At 39.3% G+C, this 23,382-nt stretch overlaps 2 protein-coding genes across 2 annotated transcripts in view; one reads left to right on the forward strand and one right to left on the reverse strand.

The window, feature by feature from the left end:
* Positions 1 to 23,382, reverse strand: part of LOC109137098 (proline-rich extensin-like protein EPR1) — a 28,207-nt gene that overhangs the window by 1,248 nt on the left and 3,577 nt on the right. The window lies entirely within an intron of this gene.
* On the forward strand, positions 3,189 to 10,042 carry LOC109137747 (NLR family CARD domain-containing protein 3). The gene is made up of 6 exons (XM_027274294.1): positions 3,189 to 3,404; positions 3,583 to 3,731; positions 3,965 to 4,084; positions 4,415 to 4,534; positions 4,824 to 4,912; positions 8,184 to 10,042. The coding sequence occupies exons 2-6, from the start codon at positions 3,601 to 3,603 to the stop codon at positions 10,040 to 10,042; spliced, it is 2,319 nt and encodes a 772-aa protein (XP_027130095.1). The 5' UTR covers positions 3,189 to 3,404; positions 3,583 to 3,600.

The raw sequence follows: 23,382 nt of genomic DNA on the forward strand, positions 1-23,382 counted from the left end.
GTTATGTACAATGCCTAGCGACAGACCCCTTCGCTACGGAGGAAAAAGGAGGAAATGTGCTCCGAGAAAGAAAAGATGATCCCTAGAAAGAATTTACGATAGAAAGAATAAGATGTATAGATGTTAAAAGAAAAGTTTTGGAGGATCATCTAGTACGACGCCCACTTTCTGCCCCCGGTTCCTTTAGCAGCATGGTTAGGGGTAACGGTTGTAAATAGTGAGCGTGAGTACCAATTTTCAAGTTGATTTCACCATTGCGGTTGACTTCATGGGCAGGCTGACCGGAGTTTCGGTTTTTTGACAGATTGAAAGTTACTGTCTCCATGTACCAGTACGGGAGTATGAAACACAGCAGCTGGAGCTGACAGGCTGTTTTCCTGGCCTAAAGACCAATTGTTAGCAAAGATCAATGTTTTTTTAGGCCCCATAAACAGTGCTCCCGTTGTCAATCCCCAGGCTCTCTAATTGGCCTAAACACATAATTGTCTTCCCAGTTACTGCTGTGAATGTGTTTATGACACCTTCCTCAACAGCAGCAAAGAGGCTCCACCGTTAAGAGAGTCCTGGACCACCCGCATTCGCTCTCCCGGTTCCGGCGACATGTCCCTACAGCTTGCCACACGTACACCGTGGTCCACCGTAGACAGGTCCGCAGTTCATCACGGGCTGACACCAAAGAGACAAACAACCATTCACACTCACATTCACCACTATGCTCACCAACTTCACCTGCATGTCTTTAAAGTGTGCGAGGGAGAAGCTGATAGACGGAAGCTGATACACAAAACACGAGCCTTCACAAGACAACAGGGACACATGCAAAACTCCACCACAGAATCCCCACACTGGTGTTGGTTTGAACTAAAAACCTTTCTTGTGTGAGTGCTAAACCACTGTACGGACTAAGATCAGCTGATAATGGTGGCTAGTTTTTATTCTTTAAACTGATCACATATTTGTCTTTAAAACATTTATCTGCTAAAGTAACTATAGTGACAACAAAACAATGGAATGAACTGATGACATGGAAGTGCAAAGAGGTCGTCCATAGTGAAAATCACAGAATATCAGCAGACTTCACAAATACAAGTTGGATCGAAACAGCAATGAAATGCACACATTTTAAAAAGCTCACAGACTTATAAGTTGCACATTATACAAGGAGTGGATGAGAAAAATGCTCAGAAATAAAAAGTCATAAAACAGAAAATTCAATATAAATATTTGTATTTGCTTTTAAATTTGGACTTCCAGAGCAGATAGAAAACAATGAAACGGTTTTGAAACTTTTTCAGTTGGCTTTAGCGCCCATCTAGTGGGCTGTTATTATGACATCACAGGTATTACTTGGTATTGAAGCAGTTGTATAGTATTCTAAGTATGTGTAGCGCTCCCCTTAGTAGCTGTATTGCTTAGGGAAGGGCTTTGCGTTTACTTTTAAGATAGTTATCAAATGTTTTTAACCGCTGATTAACTCAGTTTGAAATATTATCTTCTTTTAAAAATACTAGTTCATAGTTTACCAACTCAAAGTCACGTAGTAAACCATTATATGTGGGCCCACACACACCTTATGCAATCTAAAGCCGGCACTAAAACGATCATGGACTCAAAATGCACCGTTGCAGGCCTGTTGCGCTTGCTTGGGTTCGCGTTGTGGCCCAAAATTAATGTCCGGTTCACTCCACCGAGCAGAATCAAATGAACGCACCTGAATTTCTGGGTGTGTCGCGTCCTTCCTCAGTCCCAGGTGCAGATTCAGCCTCGCTCAGCATCTCAACACGTGCTCCGTCAGGTTGATGGTGGTCCACGTTGATGGAAAACTCACGAGGGAAGTCCTGGTTGCTCCACGCTCTTGTCTGGGTCTCTTCTCTGTCCTCAAACAGCAGCAAAACCCTCAAGCAGTTCAACTGAGAGGGAGTCAAAGTTTAACCTCAAGAATTATCTGTCCACTTGTAATGAACTGACTCGGTCCTATACTGGCATTTGCAGTGGCACCCAAACGGACAACAGTCTTTGAACTCCGTGTAGAAATTCCTCCCGTTTCTCAAGATGCAGCTTGTCACTCTCCTTACTGGTTGTCGTTGCAAACAGTCCTAAGACACACAAGTTACACACTGGTTTGTGCACTTCTAGCTCCCAAATGAACTCAGGAAATCTCTGAATCACGCTCACTCTCTTTCAAACACCTGAGACTTGACGATCACTATTAACCCCATAAATGCTGCTTCAGACACTTTTCAGAAACACATTGTCTTTACATCAAACATAAACACAATCATTTCTAAACTGCTTTGAACATTTTTATCATGACTTTTAAAATGAATTTCACCTTTTTATCTCACTGTTATATGATTTTAATACTGAATGATACTGTACCATCACTTTTTACTTCATGTTTTTAACCGGGTTACATATGCCTTTGTAATATGTGCATTTGGTGCTGTGATATAATAAATGGTCTATTTGTATGCAGGTACAGTATTTCATGCATCACACAGGGACAGCTGTCTTCTTGTTCTGCTGTGGTGCGTTCAAGTGTTTGTAGCACTTTTTATCTCACCAAGTCCATAATTTAATTCTGGAAAGAGTTATTTTGATTTGTATTGTTGGCAAAATAAAGTATTGGGAACAGAGAAAAGTTTTGATTATTGTCTGAAAAATATGAATTATCGAGCTCATACATTGATAAATCTTCTGCTTGTGTGTAAACATGCACTGTAATCTACATGCTGTCATTGAAAACAGGCTGGTTTCCTGCAGACATTAGTCTAACTCAAAACTCTGACACAAAACAGAAATTAACATGAACAAATATAATGTAACAAAATGTGTTAAATGGACCTTCAGTTCAGATTATTGAGTCACAAAGAATCAATGTTTCATCCCCAAAAATATGAGTGATTAAAAATGTGAAGCTCCTGATTTAGTCAGTTTAGTTTAAACACTTGTTCAAACTGAAACAAAACAATTATTTACCTCATTTCATCAAAACTCATTTTAATCAGTCTGTTGACACCATGAGAGACACTCATAAACACCTGTGTTAAACACACACACACACACACACAGAAAACTCACCTGGTTTCCTGTAAATGGAGAGAGGAGGAGCAACACTCACATCTGATCAAGGTTGATGTGAACAGGGAGGACACTCCATTTTAAGTGGACCGGCAGACGGAGGAAAAGTGAAGGCTGAGGCAGGGTGAGTGTTAATCCAACATTTTTATTCTTTTACTGTCTCTGAATCAGCTTTCTCTCTGTGGACTGTAGAGGAAAGAAATGTTTGAATGAACTCAACACTTTGATTCTTTTGTCAACATAAAGTTGTGATTGGCTGAATAATTCACATTAAACCTGCTGAAACCAAGAAAACAAGCAGAGATTTAAAGAAACCTGACCAGGTGAACGTCTGACTGTTTTATCCTGTACACAATACTTAATATATATACGTGTGTGTAGCTGTGTGTGTGTTTCTGTTCTCTCAGTCTTGTTTGACTTGTTTGTGACTCTTGAACAAACCTGTTTTTCTTGATTCTTGTGTTCTGAGATCACAGTCAGTGTTATTGTTTCACCTCTCAGACTGACTGAAGACAGAAGATGATTGATTGTGAGGAGGAAGAGGAGGACAGAGCAGAGTCTGCAGTATCCAGCTGTCTGTCTATGAAGAGTGACCGGTCCAGAGGTCATCCTCCAAAGTTCAGTGATGAACCTGGACCCTCAGACACAAAGTAAGAGAATTTCTACTAACTCATTTATTTGAATAATTTTTGATGCCATTTTGTCTGTTTCTGTGCCCCTATATTACATTTTCCACCAAAGTGTATTTTTTAACTAAGATTTAACAAACATATTATGACATAGAGGAATCATGATTGTGTATTCAGAGCTTCCTAAATTGCTTTTATCAGAGAATTTATCATGGATTCATGTGATATGAATAAAAACATGTTGGTGTTTGCAGAGTTCAGTCCAACAGACAGAGACCAGAGTCTCCAGCATCCAGCTGTCTGTCTATGAAGAGTGACCAGTCCAAAGGTTATCCAATGAACTTCAGAATTGAACTTGGACCCTTAGACACAAAGTAAGAGAACTGCTGCTAAATCATTTACATGACTACATATTTTTAATTTAAGTGGTCCTATATTAATCTTTTAACAAAATGCAATTGCTATCTAAAATTTAACAAACTTATTGTGGCACTGAGAAATCATTTGTGTTGTCTTCCTCTTTGTATCTGTGATAACAGTCAGGTCACCTAGAAGAGTTGTAATCTGATCTAAGAGGAATTATACAGGCTTTTAAGTAACCTCATCAGCAGCAGTTTGTGTGTTTAGAGTTTCCTGAATGACTTTAATTGGATAATTAATCATGGATTCATGTGATATGAATAAAAACATGTTGGTGTTTGCAGAGTTCAGTCCAACAGACAGAGAGCAGAGTCTCCAGTATCCAGCTGTCTGTCTATGAAGAGTGACCAGTCCAAAGGTTATCCGATGAACTTCAGTGATGAACCTGGACCCTCAGACACAAAGTAAGAGACTGTTTTTACTGTAAACTGACCTGATGAAGATGATGCATTGAGGATGAAGATAAAATGCTCAAAGATTTATATATATAAATATAGCTGTTAATTAAAGTTTATGAAAGCAGGAGAGTTGAAATCAAATCATTTTCATTACAGACTGAAAACTGAATTTAAAATAACAACATATTTACTGTCCTCTGTGAACATCTGAGCTTCTCAACAGTGTCGGACAAATCTTGATATTTTTCAACAACAATCAACAAATCATTTTATTTATAAAGAAATGTCTTCACAGAGAGAGGAAGAGGAGTCATGTTCCTGTGGAGGAAAGATCCAGAACAAGACCTGGACTGCAGACAGTCAGTCAGACCAGCACTGTACAAAGTAAGACTGTAGATCTTAAACATGTAATCTGCTGCATTTCATCCTAAAAACTGCAAGAGTCACTGAAATACATCAACTTCATCAAATAAGCTGAACGGCTTCAAATGCTACATTTAGTTTTTGAGTGTTCAGGCTGAAGATGTGTACAGTTTCTGCTGTCCTGATGTGAGTGGTCAGCTCGTTCCACCGTTGTAGATTCAGGACAGTGAACAGTTGTGATTTTGTTGAGTAGTAGCTGGTCCCCTCGTCATGAGGGAGTAACAAGCTGATTGGAAGTAGCAGAGCGTCATGGACAGGCTGTGGTGTTTGGTTTGACCATGTCCTGGGTGTAGGATGAGCTTGAGCCATTCACAGCACAGTAGACAAATACCAGTGACAATTAATCCACTCCTCCCAGTCATTGAAATACTCATATTCCTCGAAGTGCTGGTCGAGGTGGTGGAGTTGGAGCCATATTTGACTCTATTAATAAATCCTAAACCTAAACTAAATTATAATTCATTTGGAAGTCCGGTTCTTCCTCACTCAACCAAACTGGAAAACATTGCAGCCAATTTTATTTGTTACCGTATATCGAGCTCCAGGTCCTTACTCTGAATTTTTATCTGAATTTGCATCAGGCTTGAACCTTAAAACAGATAAAGTAATTATTGTAGGTGATTTTAACATTCATGTGGACAACCAAAATGATAGTCTTAGTACTGCGTTTATCTCTTTATTCAATCGGTTTCTGTCAGAGTGTAAATAAACCGACTCATTGTCTGAACCACACTCTTGATCTTGTTCTCTCATATGGCATTGAAATTGATTATCTAATAGTCTTTCCACTGAATCATCTTCTGTCTGACCTTTTTTTTTATAACCGTTGAGTTCATATTACTGGACTACAAGCCTTTGTGCAGAAATTCCTACAGCAGATGTTTATCTGATAGTGCTGTAGCCAAATTTAAGGAAGTGATTCCTTCAGCATTGAATTCAATGCCATGTCTAACTGTAACAGAGGACTTGTCTACTTCCTTTAGCCACTCACAAATAGACCATCTTGTTGATAGTATTACAGGCTCATTACGGACAACTCTAGACTCTATTGCACCTCTGAAAAAGAAGATAATTAAACAAAGGAGGTTAGCACCATGGTATAGCCAGCAGACTCGTAACTTAAAGCAAGAGGCACGTAAATCTGAACGCAAATGCCGTGCCACTAAACTGGAAGAATCTCGTTTATTCTGGCAAGATAATCTTAAAACATACAGGAAGGCTCTCCGTAATGCAGCCTATTACTCTTCATTAATAGAGGAGAATGAGAACAACCCCAGGTTTCTCTTCAGCACTGTAGCCAGGCTAACAGAGAGCCACAGCTCTACTGAACCATCTATTTCTTCAGGTCTAACTAGTAATGACTTCTTGAGATTCGATTGTTAAAATTGATTGTTAAATTATAACTATTAGAGACAACATTCATCACCTCTTGGCCTCAACAGGCACTGATCTGCATTCTGATACAGCAAGTTTTGAAACAGCTGTAAAACCTGATATGTATTTAGACTCTTTTTCTCCCATCGACCTTCATCAAATAACTTTAATCATTTCTTCATCTAAGCCGTCAACCTGTCTCTTAGACCCCATCCCAACCAGGCTGCTCAAGGATGTTTTACCTCTAGTTAGCCCTTCTTTATTGGATACGATTAATCTGTCTTTATTATCAGGATATGTACCACAGTCCTTTTAAAGTAGCTGTAAATAAACCTTAAAAAGCCCACTCTAGATCCAGAGGTTTTAGCCAATTACAGACCGATATCAAACCTTCCCTTTCTCTCTAAGATACTTGAGAAAGGTGTAGCCAATCAGCTGTATGACTTTCTCCATAACAATATCGATAGATCGATCGATAGATCGATAGATCGATAGATAGATAGATAGCAATCAGTTAACTAAACTCCAAGCATGCCTTAAGGATATAAAAAGTGAACAGTGAAACTGTTGAGAGGTAAACGGGTGGGGTCCGGGGAGTCTGTCCGGGGGATTCAACTCGGCGGGTCAGGGCCCCCGCCAGGCACATTTCCTCCATCCCCCAAACCCCGGCGCGACTGTCGAATCACAACTTATCGCAACTTTCACTTCCTCCCACAACAAAATCGCAACAAAAATGTAAAAAGGACCGCAACTTTCACTGCAATTTTTTTAGAAAACCTCATGCAACATCAGGCATTTTAGGCTGCAACTATTTAAAAAAAGGCCCGCAAAATCCTGGTGGGACTGATGTAACTACTAGTTATCAGGCTGCTCCAATAAGCCTCTTAGGACTTTGCAGTTAATTCAGAATGCTGCTGCACGTGTTCTGACAGGAACCAAGATCAGAGATCACATCTCCCCCATTTTGGCTTCCTTGCATTGGCTGCCTATTAAATCTAGAATAGAATTTAAAAACTCTTCTTCCTTACATACAAAGCTTTTCATGGTCAGGCACCATCGTATCTAAAAGAGCTCATAATACCTTACTACCCCTCTAGAACACTGTGCTCCCAGGATGCTGGGTTCCTTGTGGTTCCTATAGTTTCTAAAAGTAGATTGGGAGCCAGAGCTTTCAGCTATCAGGCTCCTCTTCTGTGGAACAAACTACCATTCGGGGTTCCATAGGCAGACACGGTCAACACCTTTAAGAGTAGACTTAAGACTTTCCTTTTTGATAAGGCTTATAGTTAGGTTATGCTGCTATAGGATTAGACTGCCGGGGGACTCCCCCTCTCTGCCCTTCCCTCTCTGTCTGTCTCTTTCAGGGTTATGCCTAGTCAGACACGGTATTGGTTGATGCAGTCACATGAAAAAAAAATGCATGAAAAAGTCTCTCTCTGTCTCTCCACAAACCGAGGGTAAGGCTAAAGACAGAGGGTGTCACTCCCTGTACAGATTGTAAAGCCCTCAGAGGCAAATGTACTTTGTGACTTTGGGCTATACAAATAAAATCTGATTTGATTGGACTTGAATCAGATTTGAATAATCACAAGTTTTTATGTCACGAAGACTGACAGAACTTTGTTAGTCGTGCTGTTAAAAAGAAACAGGTCTAAATATCAAGACATGAACAGATTTTGTATTATTTTATCAGTGGATCGGTTTAAATATTACAGGGAGGAAGGAACAGTTCAACCAAAACTGGACTTCAAAACTTTTACTTCCATAAATATTCTTATATTGATATATTTTTTTATTGTTTCTGAAATGAATCAGCATATTAACAATTGTTTTGTCTCACACTTTTTCTCTTCTTTAGTGAGTGCTGGTCTGCAGGAGGTTTTAGATAAATATAAGGTCAGTCAGAAAATGAGATGTGAACATGTGACTGAAGGAAGTGATGAAACAGGAAGTGGAACCCTCCTCAACAGGATCTACACTGAGCTCTACATCACAGAGGGACAGAGTGAAGAGGTTAACACCCAACATGAGGTGAGGCAGCTTGAGACAGCTTCCAAGATGGAGACCCTCCATGACACTCCCATCAAGTGCCACGACATCTTTAAAGCCTTACCTGACCAACAGAGACACATCAGAGTCGTTCTGACCAACGGCGTCGCTGGCGTTGGAAAAACCTTCTCAGTGCTGAAGTTCACTCTGGACTGGGCAGAGGGCTCGGAGAACCAAGATGTCAGTCTGGTGGTTCTGCTCTCGTTCAGGGAGCTGAACCTGATCAAAGATGAGCAGTTCAGTCTTCTCAAGCTGCTCCATGTTTTCCATCCAACATTACAGAAGGTCACAGCAGAGGAGCTCGCTGTCTGTAAACTTCTGTTCATCTTTGACGGCCTGGATGAAAGCAGACTTTCACTGGATTTCAACAACAAAGAGCTCGTGTCTGATGTCACACAGGAGTCATCAGTCAGCGTGCTGTTGACAAGCCTCATCAAGGGGAATCTGCTTCCCTCGGCTCTCATCTGGATAACTTCCAGACCTGCAGCAGCCAATCAGATCCCTCCTAAATGTGTTGACAGGGTAACAGAAGTACGAGGCTTCACTGACGCTCAGAAGGAGGAGTACTTCAGGAGGAGAGTCAGTGATGAAGATCTGTCCAGCAGAATCATCTCACACATCAAGACCTCCAGGACCCTCCACATCATGTGTCTGATCCCAGTCTTCTGCTGGATCACTGCTACAGTTCTGGACCACATGTTGACTACAGACCAGAGAGGAGAGCTGCCCAAGACCCTGACTGACATGTACTCACACTTCCTGCTGGTTCAGACAAAGAAGAAGAAGAAGAAGTACGATGAAGGACATGAGACGAGTCCACAGGAGCTGACGGAGGCTGACAGGGAAGTTCTTCTGAAGCTGGGGAGGCTGGCGTTTGAACAGCTGGAGAAAGGAAACATCATGTTCTACCAAGAAGACCTGGAGCAGTGTGGTCTGGATGTCACAGAGGCCTCGGTGTACTCAGGAGTTTGTACACAGATCTTCAAAAGAGAGAGTGTGATCTTCCAGAAAACAGTCTACAGCTTTGTTCATCTGAGCGTTCAGGAGTTTCTGGCTGCAGTCTACCTGTTCCACTGTTACACCAACAAGAACACAAAGGTAGTGGAGGACTTCCTGAGAAAGGATGACAGGGACTCAAAACCAAAGTCTTTCCAAGAGAAAGTCTCAATTTTTTTTGGAAACATTGATAGCCATCACCCATCTCTGGATGTGTTCCTGAAGAAAGTCATGGAGAAATCCCTTGAAAGTAAAAATGGTCACCTGGACCTGTTTGTTCGCTTCCTTCATGGCCTCTCTCTGGAGTCTAACCAGAGACTGTTAGGAGGCCTGCTGGGTCAGACAAAGACCAGTTCAAGAAGCATCAAGACAGCCATCAACAACCTGAAGGAGATGAACAGTGATGATATCTCTCCTGACAGAAGCATCAACATCTTCCACTGTCTGATGGAGATGAACAATGACTCAGTCCATCAGGAGATCCAAGAATTCCTGAAGTCAAGGAAAAGATCAGAGAAGAAACTCTCTGAGATCCACTGCTCAGCTCTGGCCTACATGCTGCAGATGTCAGAGGAGGTTCTGAATGAGCTGAACCTGAAGACGTACAACACATCAGACCAGGGACGACTGAGACTGATTCCAGCTGTGAGGAACTGCAGAAAGGCTGTGTAAGTCCAGATGTGATTCACATTATAAAATCAGTGTAGATTATTAGTTTAGATCTTCAGATATTCACACTACAAAATTCTTTTTAAAATAGTGTTCCACTTGTTTGTTGCAAACATTGTATGACAGATGTTTTTTGACACAGATGTTCTTGAGTTGTTTCAAATGCTGTGAGTGTACAAATGTAGATTTTTCAGCTTCCAAGTGAAATAAATGAAATAATGCAAAACAACTGCAACTTAAATAAATTCTAATAAAGAATGATTCTTATTGATCTCAGCAATGGATACTGAATTATACACAAATGCAACAATTACACTATAATTAACCATTTCCATGTAAAGTTTGCTTACATTAATGAACATTAGCCACCATAAAGTGCTGATCATACCAAACAAAGATTGTTGTTTCAAAACCTCTGAGTATGTTGTGCTGAGGTCTGATTTCATCATAACATGTTTTGTAATATGTTTCATGACAGACTTTCTGAGTGTGGACTCTCAGAGACTCACTGTGAAGTCGTGGCCTCAGCTCTGAAATCCAACCCCTCCCACCTGACAGAGCTGGACCTGAGTCACAACAAGCTGCAGGATTCAGGAGTGAAGACACTGTCTGCTGGACTGGAGAGTCCAAACTGTAAACTGGAGGCTCTGAGGTCAGTTCACTGATTCTATTTCATTTTTCAAGATTTGCCTAAGCGAAAATCTGATGAAATTGAAAAATGTAATAAAATGTTTGATAGGACTGTTTTTCAGTGGTCCATCAGTCAGTGAAGATGATGTCAGTACTTGTGAGGCTGGAGAATGTGTGAGGGATAAGAAGGGCACAGTTAAAACAGGCTGCAGAGAGTTTGAGCTTCTTTGTTAACAGAGGAAGAAACAGACAGGTTAGTTCAATAAAGGTGAAGTGAGGAACTGTGATGATCTTCATGATGTCAGAAGCTGATATGGCTACAGACAACCCTCACGTGCTTTGGTGTGGTGTGCATTAAACCAGAGCTAAAAGTGATAAACAGCAGCTTAACACAGGACAAAACATCACTACAAAGTAAGATTCAAGGTCTGTCTCAAGTATTTTCATAAATAAGCTGAAAAAGAAAAATCTGTTGTAACGTGGTTACCAGAGTCATTTATCTGACTGAGACTGATGAAACTTGATGAAACATTGCAGGCCTCTGCTTTGATGACATGTACCTACTGAGAGACCAAATACAGTAAAAAGGTCCTGATATAAATAATAAACAGTTACAGTGAAACATTTCTGATTTGATATATTCAAATTATTCCACACTTGAGTGACATCAGAAGTATTGTATTCATCTGTGTTGACATCATTTATTCTTTATTCAGATTGTTGAGCTGCAGTTTGTCAGAGATCAGCTGTGCTTCTCTGGCCTCAGCTCTGAAGTCCAACCCCTCCCATCTGAGATACTTGAACGTGAGCAACAACAACCTGCAGGATTCAGGAGTGAAGCTGCTGTGTGATTTTCTGGAGAGTCCACACTGCAGACTGAAGACTCTGAGGTCAGTTCTCTGTTACTATTATAGATCTGATATATTTATTTAACAGTCAAACACTGTGATGTCATTTATTGTATTATAAACTCTGGTTGAGTTTGCCAAAACAAAATAAATTAAACATATGGTTCATAAACATACCAAGTGTGTGGTCAGAAAACTGTTACTCTTCAGCCATTTAACAGCCACAAACAATTCTTCTTTAAAGCCCTCTGTCCATGAGACGTGTGTCATATACGTCACCACATAATAAAAATGACAGAATCTGTTTGAACAACTTTCTTAATTTATCCCTATTCAGAATAGATTTCATATTAATTTCCTTCATAAATGAAAGCAACATAATTAACTCGTTAACTCTTTTACAGATTTTCCTGAACTCAAAAATGACTCCAACAGAATTTAATTTATGTTCATACATAACTAACATTTATAAAATTGTTGTTGAAGCCATTTTTTTGTGCTCAACAATTTTAGAATTTAGATTTTTGTCTAAACAGACAGATTGATGCAAGATTAACAGGATTAACAATCTTTGACCTCATGTTTAGGAAAACGAGTCACTCAAGACTTTATTTTTTTTAAATAGAGCCCTGTAACCTGGCACAGCAGTTTATATAGGAAAAGGACACGGAAGTCGTGAAGTCTCTTTTGTTCATATTTTCATCTTTGTGTTAAATTTAGTCTGCAGTCACCAAAGACGTGTTTCTTAAAGAAACTGTAGAAACAGTCTTCTGTTAGTTGTTAAAGTAAATGAATGTTTATGATTGTTGGTAAATTGTCACATCTGTATACTGGAGATCCTCTGAACTCATATTTGTTTTATATTGATCAAGTTTATTTGCTGAAATTGAAAATATTTCTCTAGTTTCTGTTGATTTCAAAGTGTTTTTACAAATGATGTCTGATTATTGATATTTAACCTTCAGAACACACACAAACATTGAGAGACAGAGATAGATCAGTATCATAGGATCAATACAGACTTGTCTGAGATCAGCAGCATGTTATTAATCTGTGTTGACATTAATGGTTGTATGAATGTTGTGCTGACATTTGGATGATTTCTGTAGAAGGCTGACATTATGATGATTTCTGTAGAAGGCTGACATTATGATGATGTCACTCTACTCCATTTTTATCTACATTATTTATTATTTATTCAGATTGTGGCGCTGCAGTTTGTCAGAGATCAGCTGTGCTTCTCTGGCCTCAGCTCTGAAGTCCAACCCCTCCCATCTGACAGAGCTGAGCCTGAGTGGCAACAGCTGCAGGATTCAGGAGTGAAGCTGCTGTGTGATTTTCTGAGGTCCACATGCAGACTGGAGTCTCTGAGGTACGTTCTCCGTTACTTATATATCTGATATATCTATTTAACAGTTTCAAACACTGATTTCATTTTTAACTTTGTGCTGAGATTTTTTTAATGTATTTATTATCATATTATCTAACATGATGTGAAAGTTGTGGTTACCTAAAACTGCAGACATCAGGCTGATATTATACTGATCCACACTGAGTTCTGAATGCTAAAGTCTATTTTTTCTTCTGTTGTTAGTCCATTAATGTGGCAGAGCAATGTTGAGCTGCACATTTAAACCTGAATATAACAAGAAAAATCTACACTGGATAATTCAATGTGAACCTCTTAAAGTTTTAACTCGTATTCCTCATCATGTTCTTTTTGAAATAATCATAATACAAAATAAATAAATACAAAAAATAATGTATTTCAACTAAACTATATTTTAAACCTTCTTCAGCTTCTTCAGATGATTAAACATTGAATGATTTCAAACATTGTCTTCTAAAGTTACATCATTTATTCTTCATTCAGGTTGTGGCGCTGCAGTTTGTCAAAGATCAGCTGTGCTTCTCTGGCCTCAGCTCTGAAGTCCAAACCCTCCAATCTGACAGAGCTGCGACTGGACTTGGACTGGAAACAAGCTGAGCATTCAGATGTAAAGTGCTTGTGTCATTTTTCACGGAGAGTCCACACTGCAGTCTGCAGACTCTGGGTCAGAGTCAGTAGAGGGTTGAGTCAGTCCCATGCTGGTCTCAGCCGTATTGTACTAACACAGTTAGTATCAAAGCGACAAGCACAGATCAGTATTTCCTGTAAACCTCCGACCTTCTCAGTTGTTGCTTTCCTCAGTGAAGCTGTGAGAGGAGAACGGTGACAGGCTTCAGGATTGGACAGAAAGACAGAGAGAGAGAGAACAGTCAGCCAATCAGATGAGCCAGGAGCTCGTTCGTTGTGATTCATGTGTTTGAGTTGATTGTGAAGACGACTGTTGTTGTTGTGTCATGTCTACAGGAAATAAAGCTGATTACAGCTGACAGCATCACAAGATGTACAAGAGACGTGATCCTCATTCATCAAACTGTCAGAACATCCGATCTGATCTCAAAGTGTTGTTCTCTCATTTCACACTAAAAAACTGATCAGTTCATCTTTGTCACAGCTCTCAGATCGTCTGACTGAAGGCTCGCAAAGAACCATCATTACATTTAGTGACCATGTGGTCTTTGCACAGAGCAGAACCTCGCTGTGAAGTCCAAATGTGACTGAACTCTAACAGCAGTAAATCCATCATTAAAGTGAGCAGTGAATGTCTCTCTGTTTCTGCAGTAATGATGCGTTCAGGGACTGTCAGTACTTTATTTCCACTGTGTGCTTCAGTGAAATGTGGAGCAGAGTCAACAGACTGATATGCTCAAAGTCTCTGCATCTGTGAGCTTCACTCCAACACGTTAACATGAGAGCTGACAGGAAGCTGGCTACGCTCCCCAGCCGCTCCACTTGTGTCTGAACAGGACTGAAGTCCTGCTTGTCTTTATACTGGATGTGCTGCATCACTGACTGACAGCTGATGAAGGAGTCTCTGTAAACACTGATTCATGACTTCTGTTGTTGTCTGTCTGCTTCTCTCATCAGATGGAAGTCATATTATTGAGTGAGGATCAGCTGAGCCTGATGATCCAGAGAGGTTGACAGCAGCAGCATCAGCTCTGACTGGGCCATGTTATGGGAGTGGGGGTGGAGAGGAAGCTTTATCGCAGCGAGAGACTGACGGAGGAATCCAATAGTGGGATGGAGATGCTGTCAGTGCTGCAGTCTGACTGCTCTGAGATCAGCTCAATCAAGTCCACCATCATCTCTGTGGTTTCTCTGGACTGCTCTGCTGCTGCTCTGTCACTTATTTCAACTGATTTTTTTTTGCTTTGTTTTTTTGTTTGTATAATTGAGGAATTGCAGTAAATTTCCATGTTATATTTCAAATTCCTTTTGAAGTTTGTTCTTGTTGCTCACATCGTGACAGTTTCTATTATTGCAGAAAAAAAACAAAAACCATGATATCATCTGACCTAAACTGCTCTTACTAAAGTAATCAGCGACTTCAGGCTCAAATTAGAATCAAAAATAGGTCTCAGTTAATGTCCTCCTAGACCAAAGCACAGTGTTTAATTGGCCGTGTTATCTTCATCAGTCGTCTTAAAAAGTTGGCTGGTATTTCTGACTGTCTCTGTGTTAAAGCGCTTCACATGTGCACTGGCTTCCTGTAACATCTAGAACTGATTTTAAGGTCCTTCCTCCTTATATTCAAACCCCCAATGAGCCGCAGCAAGCTACATTGCTAACTCCCTAGTTAACTATTTGTCTTGTAGAACACTGCGATCATCTGCTGCTGGTTTATTTACAACAACAGCTAAAGGAAAATCAGGGATGCAACCTTTGTCAATTCCAACCTGAAACTAAGGAGCACACTGCCTAGAAGATATCAGAGGAGAAGCAGCTCCTAATATTTTAGTTAAAATACTTCAAAATGATCGCTTCACTTTCCTGATACAGGCCCGAAACTCCTTTCTGCACTTTGCTTCTCACTTATTTTAATGGTTTTAACTGAGTTGATGCTTTCTGTGTATTCATTTTGTTAACTTTCATTCATTCAGTGTGTAAAAGGGTTTGGCCTTCCGATCAACAAACTCTGGATGCTTGTTATTTGGTTGCCACCTCCACAGTTTGTCCGGGTAAGAACTAGTGATGTGTCAGTTGCGACGAGCCGGTTCAAAGAATAATTTCTATGCTGAAGGTTTTATAGGTTTATCTGCTTTGTGCAGCAGTGTTTGATTATGAGATTGGTGCCAGCAGTTCTACTATGTTCAAGTTGAAATGGATGGCCAACAATGTCAATCTAAATGATAAGAAATGTACTTCTAAAGTATTTTTCACATTGTACTCCTGTAAATAAGTCTGCAGCTGTTCCTGTTATGTTAATATAAATCACTACATCCACCACATACATATGTAGTGATGGAATGGAATCTACTGCTGGGAAGTACTGTCATACTTAAAAGTACATGTTTTTATCTGCATATCATTGAATATGCATCACATGCATCTGTTTTGATCTTCTTTATTCATGAATATTAATATAGAAACATTTGAATTATAACAAACTTATATATGCAGTGTGTGTAACCAATTTTGTATAAACTGAATTACAAATAATAACTAATTGATTAATATGGAAGGTGGACCAGAATTAGAAGATACTAAATTCGACAGGAGCCACGGTCTGAGACAAATAAGGAGACAGACACGAGAATAAACAGTTAGTAGCTCCTCTTTAATTTTTACAGAATCCAAAATTACCCAAACATTTAGAAAAATAAAAAAGTAGTGCCCACACTAGAAAATGAAAAAGTGTCCGTTGGGGCCCTAATCTAAAAAAGTTTTTTCAGGTTTTTGTTGTTGTAGTGTTACTGCAGTTCACCTGTTCCCAGGATCCTTGTAGTGTAATGAAAGTGTGTATGTTTGTGTGAATGGGTGTGTACGTGGATCTCCTCGCCCTCGGTTTCGGCGGAAGTGGTCTGAACCACATTCAGTCCTCCAAAAAAAACCTGACCTATAGACAGGGTCAGAAAATTTACATCAGCACCATTGTTCTCAGATGCATCATAGGGATATTATGTCAAAGATGCACGCCTTTACATCTCTTTCCAACATGAACTTTCATCTGTATTCAAATCTCTGTTTTCGTTGTACAACATTCAGTCTTAAGTCTTAAGATCATTTATGAGAACTAAACATTAAGTGCTCACCCATTTACCTGCTGTTCATGTGAACAGGGGTCTCTAATACCTGCGGTAAGAACCATTAGCATTCAAAATATCATTTATCATAACCATATCAGAACCATGTGATAATAAAATAAACAGATACACATTTCGAGTAAAGACTCAGAGGGTATTAAAAGAAGTGTGATTTTTACTCTTACACTATATAGGCCTATTCATGAAAAGAGGAATGCACCAAAAATTACCCTCTAGTAACTTTAAACTCAGTTGACGTAACTAGATGCCTTCAATAAATTACATAGAACAAATAAAATATGTTACATTCATCACAACATATGAAATTACTATATTTTTCCCTTTAAATGGCATTAGGAAAATGTAAACACTTCCTCTTTAATATATATTAACATCAGCATGAAATGATAACCACAATGTAAACATAAAATAATAATAAAAACATAAATATTGCACCATTATTCACTTCAGTTCACTCTCAGCTCTGGACTCCAGTGGGTAAACCGACTTTTTTTCTCCTTTTCACAGGTAAACTCCAGGTTTTCCTCCTGTTTTCTCTCCTCTTTTAACACGCAGCGGCCCTCGATTCTCTGGCTGAAGTCTGGCTGAGTGTGGCTTGCGTAGCCTCTGATTGGCTGCTGGACTAGGTAACCCCGCGTGGCATAGACATATATACATCACATAACCTAATTATATCCTAGACACTCATATACATAGGGACTATACTGCTATATACATAGATACATACATTATACATAGGACACATACTATACATAGAACACATATACATAGACAAATATATACATAGACAATATACAAGACACATATACAGAAATATACTACATAGACATATAACTAGACTCTACATCAGACATATATTACATAGAATATATACAAGACAATATACATAGGACATACTCATAACACATATACACAAATACTGAACAATACATGACACTATACATAGACAACATATACCTTAGACATATATACCACAGCCACATAACATAGACGCCGCATTGAGCGCTGAATCGGTACGTCGAACGTCGCCACCATATTGGATGTGGGCAGATCTGCCCGTAACACTACATACAGGAAAGGGACGAACTTCATTAAAGCGCCTTTCTACAAAGTTTTTAATTTAATGTCTCTTATTACACCATTACACACACACTAATATATCTGGGAACACAAAAAGCGCCACCAAAAACAACGTATTAACTTTTAAAGTGATGATTATAAAATGTTTTACTCGTATGTAAGCCCCAAACCAACCTATGTACTTTTTCTAATGCTGAGTGTTACAAGCTACTAATGTGGTGTAACAACTGTTACTGTGATGATTATAAATATTGAAAATATTTATATTTAACATTTAATCTGTGTCCTATAATACCACACATCCTACATGTGTGTTGACATGAGGGTTTCTGGACAATTAAAGGCCTAACTTTATCTTACACGTGAACCCATATATAAATACATATATACACACACACACATACCCCACACAACCAGCCTCTTAGCTGTTTGGATGAAGGTGTTCATACACATTCACAGGCCGTACTGGGAGACATATTGGGTTTAGGCCCACATTAGGACGCCTGGTGTATGACAACGGGAGCACTGTTATGGGCCTCCTTAAAAACATTTGATCTTTGCTAACCTTGTGTCTTTGGCCGGGAAACAGACTGTCATCTCCAACTGCTGTGTTTTTCAGTACTCCGTTACTGTAATCATGGCAAGACAGTACTTCAACCTGGACGTGTGAGTTTCCTTCCAGGCCCTCTGCACATGGTACATAAGTAGGTACCACAATTACAGATTAATACAGGTATTCCAAACCTAATTAATTATTTACATGAGATTCTTTAAATGTACATATATCATACTATTTAATAGACACACACATGATATATATTTTACAGGTCCAAATGTTTCTATATTAATATTTCATGAATAAAAGATCAAAAGAGCATGTGATGCATTATTTCAATGATATGCATATTAAACATGTACTTTTAGTATGACAGTAATTCCCAGCAGTAGCATTCCATTTCCATCACTACATATGTATGTGGTGTATTTAGTGCTTTATATTAACATAAACAGGGACGTGCAGACTTATTACAAGGTCGTTACATGTGAGAATACTTCGAAGTACATTTCTAATCATTTAGATTGACGTTGTTGGCCATCCATTTCATCTTGAACATAGAGGAGAATGCTGCGCACCACAATCATATAATCAACACATCTGCCTACACAAAGCAGATAAACCTATTAAAAACCTCAGCATAGAAATTATTCTTTGAACCGGCTCGTTCCAACTGACACATCACTAGTTCTTAAAAACCGGACCAAAACTATGGAGGTGTGCAACCCAAATAAAAAAGCATCCAGATAAGTCAATCATTCTCCTAGAGGTCTCAAGTTGGGTGATCGGACGCCAAACCTCTTTTTACACACCTGAATGATAATGAACAGTAACAAACTGAAGAACACAGAAAGCATCAACTTCAGTTAAAAAATCCATTTACAATACGTTAGAAGCAAGAAGCAAAGTGCAGAAAGTGAGTTCAGGCCTTACAGGAAAAGTGAAGCGATCATTTTGAAGTATTTAACTAAAATTATTTCTTGAGCTGGCTTCCCTGATATCTCTAGGCAGTGTGCTCCTTAGTTTCAGGTTGGGAATGACTAACGGTTGCCATCCCTTATTTTTCTTTAGCTGTTGCTGGTAACTTTAAACCACAGCAGATGATCGCAGGTTCTTCAAGACAAATAGTTAACAAGGGAGTTAAGCAATGTAGCTTGCTGCTGGCTCATTGAGGGTTTTGAATATACGGAGGAGGACCTAAAATAGTTTCTAGAGTTACCGGAAGCCAGTGCACAGGTTTGAAGCGCTTTAACAGAGCAGTCAGAAATCCCACCACTTTTTAAGACGACTGATGAAGATAACACTGGCCAATTAAACCACGTGCCTTTGGTCTAGGAGGGACATTAACTGAGACCTTATTTGATTCTATTTAGTCTGAAGTCGCTGATTACTTTGTAAGAGCAGTTAGGTCGATGATATCGGATTTTGTTTTTTTCTCAATAATCTTTTTCTGCAATTGAGCAAACACAGAACAAACTTCCAAATGAATTTAAATATCAGATGGAAATTTACTTCCAATTCTCATATTACAAACAAAAAAACAACAAAAAAAAAAATAGTGAAATAGTGACAGAGCAGCAGCAGAGCAGTCCAGAGGAAACACACAGGATGATGGTGGACTTGAATTGAGCTGATCTCAGAGCAGTTTCAGACTGCAGCACTGACAGTCATCTCCACATTGTTGGATTCCCTCTGTCAGTCTCTGCTGGATGAAGCTCTCCTTCCACTCCACCTCCCAGTAAACATGGCCCAGTCCGAGCTGATGCTGCTGCTTCAACTCTCTGGATCATCAGGACTCAGCTGATCCTCACTCGCACCATTTATACTCGCCACTGTGAGAGAAGAGACAAGACAACAGAAGTCATGATCAGTGTTTCCAAGAACTCCCTTCATAGCTGTCAGTCAGTGATGCCGCACATCCAGTATAAAGACCCAGCAGGACTTCAGTCCTGTTCAGACCACAAGTGGAAGCGGCGTTGTAGCGTAGCCCGCTTCCTGTCAGCTCTCATGTTAACGTGTTGGAGTGAACGTCACAGACCTGCAGGCGACTTTGAGCATCAAGTCTGTTGACTCTTGCACATTCACTGAAGCACACAGTGGAAATAACGTACTGACAGTCCGAACGCATCATTATGCAGAACACAGAGGCATTCACTGCCACTTTATGATGGATTTACTGTGTTAGGTTCTAGTCACATTTGGCTCAGCAGGGTTGCTCTGTGCAAAGACCACATGGTCACTAAATGTAATGATGGTTCTTTGCAGGCTTCAGTCAGACTGATCTGGAGCTGTGACAAAGATGAACTGATCAGTTCTTTGTGTTTGAAATGAGAGAACAAACACTTTGAGATCAGATCTGATGGTCTGACAGTTTGATGAATGAGGATCACTGTCTCTGTACTCTTGTGATGCTGTCAGCTGTATCAGAGCTTATTTCCGTAGACATGAACACAACAACAACAGTCGTCTTCACATCAACTCAAACACATGATCACAACGAGCTTCTGGCTCATCTGATTGGCTGACTGTTCTCTCTCTCTCTGTCTTTCTGTCCAATCCTGAAGCCTGTCACCGTTCTCCTCTCACCAGCTTCACTGAGGAAGCAACAACTGAGAAGGTCGAGGTTTACAGGAAATACTGGTCTGTGCTTTGATACTAACTGTGTTTAGTACAATACTGCTGAGACCAGCATGGGACTGACTCCAACCCTCTACTGACCTCAGAGTCCTGCAGACTGCAGTGTGGACTCTCCTGAAAATGACACAGCAGCTTACATCTGATGCTGCAGGTGTTTTCTCAGTCAAGTCCAGCTCTGTCAGATGGAGGGGTGGGACTTCAGAGCTGAGGCCAGAGAAGCACAGCTGATCTCTGACAAACTGCGCCGCCACAACCTGAATAAAGAATAAATGATGTAACTTTAGAAGACATGTTGAAATCATCAATGTTTAATCATCTGAAAAGTGAAGAAGGTTTAAAATGTAGTTTGAGTTGAAATACATTATTTTTTATTTATTTATTTTGTATTATGATTTATTTCAACAAGAACATGATGAGGAATACGAGTTAAAACTTTAAGAGTTCACAGTGAATATCCAGTGTATTTTTCTTGTTATATTCAGGGTTTAAATGTGCAGCTCAACATTGCTCTGCCACAGTTAATGGACTAAACAACAGAAGAAAAAATAGACTTTAGCATTCAGATACTCAGTGTGGATCAGTATAATATCAGCCTGATGTCTGCAGTTTAGTGTACCACAACTTTCACATCATGTAGTAAAATATATAATAATAATAAACAAAAAATAATCTCATACAAGTTAAAGAAAGTTAAAAAATGCTGTAACTGACCTCAGAGCTCCAGTCTGAGTGTGGACTCTTCAGAAAATCACAAGCAGCTTCACTCCTGAATCCTGCAGCTTGTTTCCACTCAGGCTCAGCTCTGTCAGATGGGAGGGGTTTGGACTTCAGAGCTGAGGCCAGAGAAGCACAGCTGATCTCTGACAAAACTGCAGCGCCACAATCTGAATAAAAATAAATAATGTAGATAAAATGGATAGTATGACGTGACATCATCTCATAAATGTCAAGCCATCTACAGAAATCATCCAAATGGTCAGCACACATTAATAACCATAAGTCAACACTAATAACTGCTGATCTCAGACAAGTCTGTATGATCCTATGATACTGATCTATCTCGGTCTCTCAATGTGTGTGTGTTCTGAAGGTTAAATATCAATAATCAGACATCATTGTAAAAAACTTTGATCAACAAGAAACTAGAAAAATATTTTCATTTCAGCAAATAACTTGATCAATATAAAACAAATATGAGTTCAGAGGATCTCCAGTATACAGATGTGACAATTTACCAACATCATAAACATTCATTACTTTAACAACTAACAGAAGACTTTTTCTACAGTTTTCTTTAAGAAACACGTCTTTGTGACTGCAGCTAAATTTAACACAAAGATGAAAATATGAACAAAAGAGACTTCACAGACTTCCGTGTCCTTTTCCTATATAAACGGCTGTGCCAGTTACAGGGCTCTATTTAAAAAAAATAAAAGGCTTGAGTGACTCTTTTCCTACGTGGTCAAATGATTGTTGTTGTTATCAATGCATACACATTGTCCATAGACAAAAACTAACCATGAGGTCAAAGATTGTTATCCTTGTTAAGCTTGATCAATCTGTCTTTTCAGACCAACAGGAGCTCTTCAGTCACACAGTCCCACCTCTTGTTCAAGTCTGAGTTAATCAGAACAGCTAATAAATTCATTATACAATTCAAGATGGACTATTCTTGATACTAGCTGGGCTAGGTGCCAGCTTATTATTGTTCTGATACTTAAACAAACCATAATTTAGGATGTCTCATCAAGCAAATAAATTATCTAAATTCTAAAATTATGGGACCACAAAAAAAATGGCTTTAACAACAACTTTATGAATGTAAGTTATGTTTGAACATAAAATTAGGTTCTGTGGAGTCATTTTTGCAGTTCAGGAAAAATCTGTTAAAAAGCGTTTGTTAAAACGCGCCCTCTTAAATTATTGTTGCTTTTCATTTATGAAGGAAATTACTATGAAATCTATTCTGAATAGGGATTGAATTAAGAAAGTCGTTTACAAACAAGATTCTCTCCTTTTTTATTATGGTGGTGACGTTATATGACACACCTCTCATGGACGGTGTGGTCTTTAAAGCAGAATTGTTTGTGGCTGTTAATGGCTGAGACTAACAGTTTTCTGACCACACACTTGGTATGTTTTTTGAACCCTATGTTTACATGATTTTGTTTGGGCAAACTTCAACCCAGAGTTTATGCTTCAGTAATTAAATGGATATCACCGTGTTTGCCAAATGTTTAAATTAAAACTTATATCAGATCTACATAGTAAACAGAGGAACTGACCCCAGAGTATCCAGTCTGCAGTTGTGGACTCTCCAGAAAATCACACAGCGCTTCACTCCTGAATCCTGCAGCTTGTTCCAACATAGTTTCCGCTCTGTCAGATGAGAGGGGTTGGACTTCAGCCGCGAGGGCCAGAGAGCACATAGTTGAATC

The sequence above is a fragment of the Larimichthys crocea genome, chromosome XXIII, assembly GCF_000972845.2.
Source record: "Larimichthys crocea isolate SSNF chromosome XXIII, L_crocea_2.0, whole genome shotgun sequence".
Classification (NCBI taxonomy): domain Eukaryota; kingdom Metazoa; phylum Chordata; class Actinopteri; family Sciaenidae; genus Larimichthys; species Larimichthys crocea.